General features: G+C 36.3%; 1 protein-coding gene across 1 annotated transcript; it reads right to left on the bottom strand. All coding sequences in view use genetic code 4, as the record gives it.

Annotated features, from left to right (window-relative positions):
* Positions 1–624: 624 nt before the first annotated feature.
* Positions 625–1,992, bottom strand: PG998_006570 (adenosylmethionine-8-amino-7-oxononanoate aminotransferase; the record flags this gene model as incomplete). Its single annotated transcript has 1 exon — positions 625–1,992. One exon carries the CDS (start codon positions 1,990–1,992, stop codon positions 625–627), a length of 1,368 nt encoding a protein of 455 aa, XP_066731579.1.
* Between the last annotated feature and the right edge of the window lie 1,635 nt (positions 1,993–3,627).

Here is a 3,627-nt window from a genome sequence, read left to right as displayed (position 1 = left end):
TTACCAGAGGGGGGAGAAATTAGTTATATAGAGCAAATAAGAAAATAGAACGTTAATTAAAGGTGTTAAACATTTCATCTAAAATACTAATCTATTATTTTAATGCGGACGCCTTATTTAAAAAGATAAATTAAAGTATTAAATACAAAAATTTAAATTTTTACATACGTATACCTGTATTTACGCCTGTAAGAGAAAGAGGGAATTGAACCCTCTATTGTAAACACAAGAATAATTATTATTATTATTACCTACAACTAACCACTAATTTTCTCTTTAAAAAAAAAAAAGATTTTTTTTCGGAAGTTTATTTTTTTTAATAAATTACACCCAATTTTTTTTTGTTTTTAAGTTTAACTTTTTTTTCAATCCTCCCCTAAAAATTACTTACAATTTGGATCTTAAATTGAAAAAAAAAAAGAAAAGTCCTTAAACAAGCACCCCTGCTGCACTATACCCAATACATAAACTAAATATAAACTATAATAAGAAACCCGTGAAAAAACTTTGTTCAAATAACACTATGAAAAAAAATAGAGATTAATTTTTTTTAATTATGTTTATTCGTTTTTTAACTTTTTTTATATTTACCCGGTTTTTAATTTTTTTTTGCCTAGACTATTCCTAAAGGTTCTGAATACAATTTCTAAAGAAATGGTTGACCAGATTGTTTACTTTAGAAACAATCTGGTCAACATCCTTCTTCGTTATTGTGAACGCGGGGGCGATCATAATAAAGTCGCCCCTAATGCCATCCACACAACCTGCACTTGAATAAACAGTGATATCAAATTGGGATATCCCCAAATCCTTGATTCTTACAGCAACCTGCAACGCAACGTCGAAGGGTTCTGAGGTATTTCTGTCTTTGACAAATTCTATACCCCAAAAAAGACCCCGTCCTCGAATGTCTCCAACATTAGGGTGGTTGGACAGAAGATCTTTCAAACGTCTTTCCAAATAGGTACCCTGTTTGGAAACATTCTCCATGAGTTTGTCTTTCCGGATGATTCGCTGAACCTCCAGAGCAGCTGCTGCCTGCAATGGCATAAACTGATAAGTTTGTCCATGGGCAAACTCTCCACTTCCTTCCATCATCCTTTTGACGACCTTCTCCGATACCAACATGGCTGCAACAGGTTGATACCCGGCGCCAAGTCCTTTGGCCATCGTTTGGATGTCAGGCACAACATCTTCTGCCTGCCATGCATGCAAGGTACCAGTTCTACCAGATCCGCACATTACCTCATCCAGAATGAAGAGTGCGCCATGTCGGTGGCAAACGTCTCGCATTCCTTTGAGATAGCCAGGAGGAGAAGGAACACACCCTAACGCAGCCCCAACGATAGGTTCAGCAATGAACCCTATCACACTCTCGGGGCCTAACTCTAGGAACTTATCCTCAAGTTCCTGGACCTTTCGAGCCACAAAATCTTGGTCCGATTCATTAGCCCCTTGTTGACGATATGGGTAACAAGAGGAAATGAAATGCACGTTTCGCATTAGATTCGGCTCTTGGGCTGCTTTGCGAGTCTCAAACCCCGAGATACTCAAAGCTCCAAGGGTGTTGCCGTGGTAGGAACGTTCTCGAGCAATGTAATTGACCCGAGGAGTTTTATGATCTTCTTCAAAGAAGAACTGACGAGACAGCTTGATGGCTGCCTCCATCGCTTCGGACCCGGACCCTGTCAAGTAGACTCCTTCCAGTTTGTCACCTGTACCCTGGATGAGCTCCTTGGACAAGTCTTTGACGACGTCTGAGTTCCAAAATGAAGAAGCAAGATAGGTAATCTTGTACATTTGCTTCGCCATGGACCACAGAACTCTTTTCTTACCGTAGCCCAGACAAGCGACAGCAGCACCACAAGCTGCATCAAACACCTTACTACCATCTTCTCTGTAGAGGTAGTTCCCAGATCCCTTTTTGATCAGGGGATACTCCTTATTTTTTTTAAGATCCCGATTAAAGGTGTGATCTCCTAGGGGCTCCATGTTGAAGTATGGATGATTCAAAGCGTTTTTATCTGCCCAAGTCTTGAGCAGAGGGGAAAGTCGAGTGAATACGAGGTGATAAACAAGGGAAAATTGAGGCGAGGGCTAGTTGCAAAAGTAAAACAAAACCCAGGCGAGAGTTAATTGTATAGGTAGAGGGTGCGAGGGACAGGTAGAAGGCTTAACAGGATAAAAACCAACTACCCCAAATAGATAAAAGATTCGAACTTTTATAATTACCGTTGTACCAATAATTGTTTTACCAATAAACTAATCTATTGCATTCTCACGTTCCAATAACATTACCCGATATTAGAACGGGTAATGTTATATACACTAAGAAAAAGAATTTTTATTTACTCTATACAGCTGCCATCCCATCACATCACACCACATCACATCACTAATAATTTTTAGCCCCACTTGGGGCTAATTTAAAAAATAAAACTTCTTTTTTTCATCCTTCGACCCACTAACACACTTTATATATAATAGTTAGATATTATATATAAAAAATATAAAATTTAATTAATATAAATTTATACATTAAATATAAACTATAATTATATATAACCGAAAGATAAATACAACATACTTAGTTAACTAAGTATTTAAATAAAACACTAAAAAAAAATATAAATAAAGTAAGGAGCCACACAGAAGAATAGAAAAACAAAGATAAACTTTAAGTTTATCCGTAAGAATCTAAAAGATCAAAAGGTTCTGAGTCTGAAATAATATCACTAGAATATTACTTTATTCTTTTATTAGAGTTTTCTAATTAAACTTCATTATCAGAACAATCTCTTTTATTAACTTGAGTAGAAGAACCTGCTGCAGGAGGACTACTAAACCACTCCCCCCACAATCAGATGATTTAGAACAAGGACTATGAGCTACAAGAGGAGTATCTGAATTTGGCTGCCCCCATATTTCGGGTGTTATGTTTAGGTAAACCATCCCCATGATTAAAAACTTTGTCTGCCACTTTTTCTCGTGATTCACTTTCATCACCACCATATTTTTTATGGTCAAGCTTTATCGTGATAATTATGATTAAATCTTTCATTCTATTTTTTTTAATATATGATCCACGACTTCCGTAGAATCTACACTAAGGTATTTAGCTTTTCAATCATCAGCTAAATCCTTTTTAGCTAGCTCTTCCTGACGCTTTATTTCACCTTCTACACTATGTTTATCCCTAAATTTATCTACAGATTTCTCATATTATTAACGAGTTCTACTTGATTTAGCTACCTCTTCAAATTCAGGATAGCCTAGATTTTTAAATTTCTTAGAAGGATGTTGTTTATTGTATTTAGCCATATCACTCTCCAATTCTTCCTCTAAATCTGAGAGTGATAATGGTTTATTTCGAAAAGTAGACGTAGAAAAAGATGTTTAGAACACCCAATCTTCCGTGTGTAAAACGGTTGCTCTACTATTGAGCTAATTTATTTAATCCCCTCCCCTTGAGTTCCATAGCTGCGAAGGTGCGCGCAAGACTAAAATAGACTATTACATGATTAAAAATACGGGGGGGAAGATTAGAGCGATCTTTAAGTGTATATAAGACTCGAACTTATATCAGAGTAGCCGTAATACTTTATTTTACCATTAAACTAATACACT

The sequence above is a fragment of the mitochondrial genome of Apiospora kogelbergensis (genome assembly GCF_038363985.1).
Source record: "Apiospora kogelbergensis strain CBS 113332 utg000004l_segment0_segment0 mitochondrion, whole genome shotgun sequence".
In the NCBI taxonomy this organism is placed as follows: Eukaryota; Fungi; Ascomycota; class Sordariomycetes; order Amphisphaeriales; family Apiosporaceae; genus Apiospora; species Apiospora kogelbergensis.
This window is presented reverse-complemented; position numbering and strand designations above follow the sequence as displayed.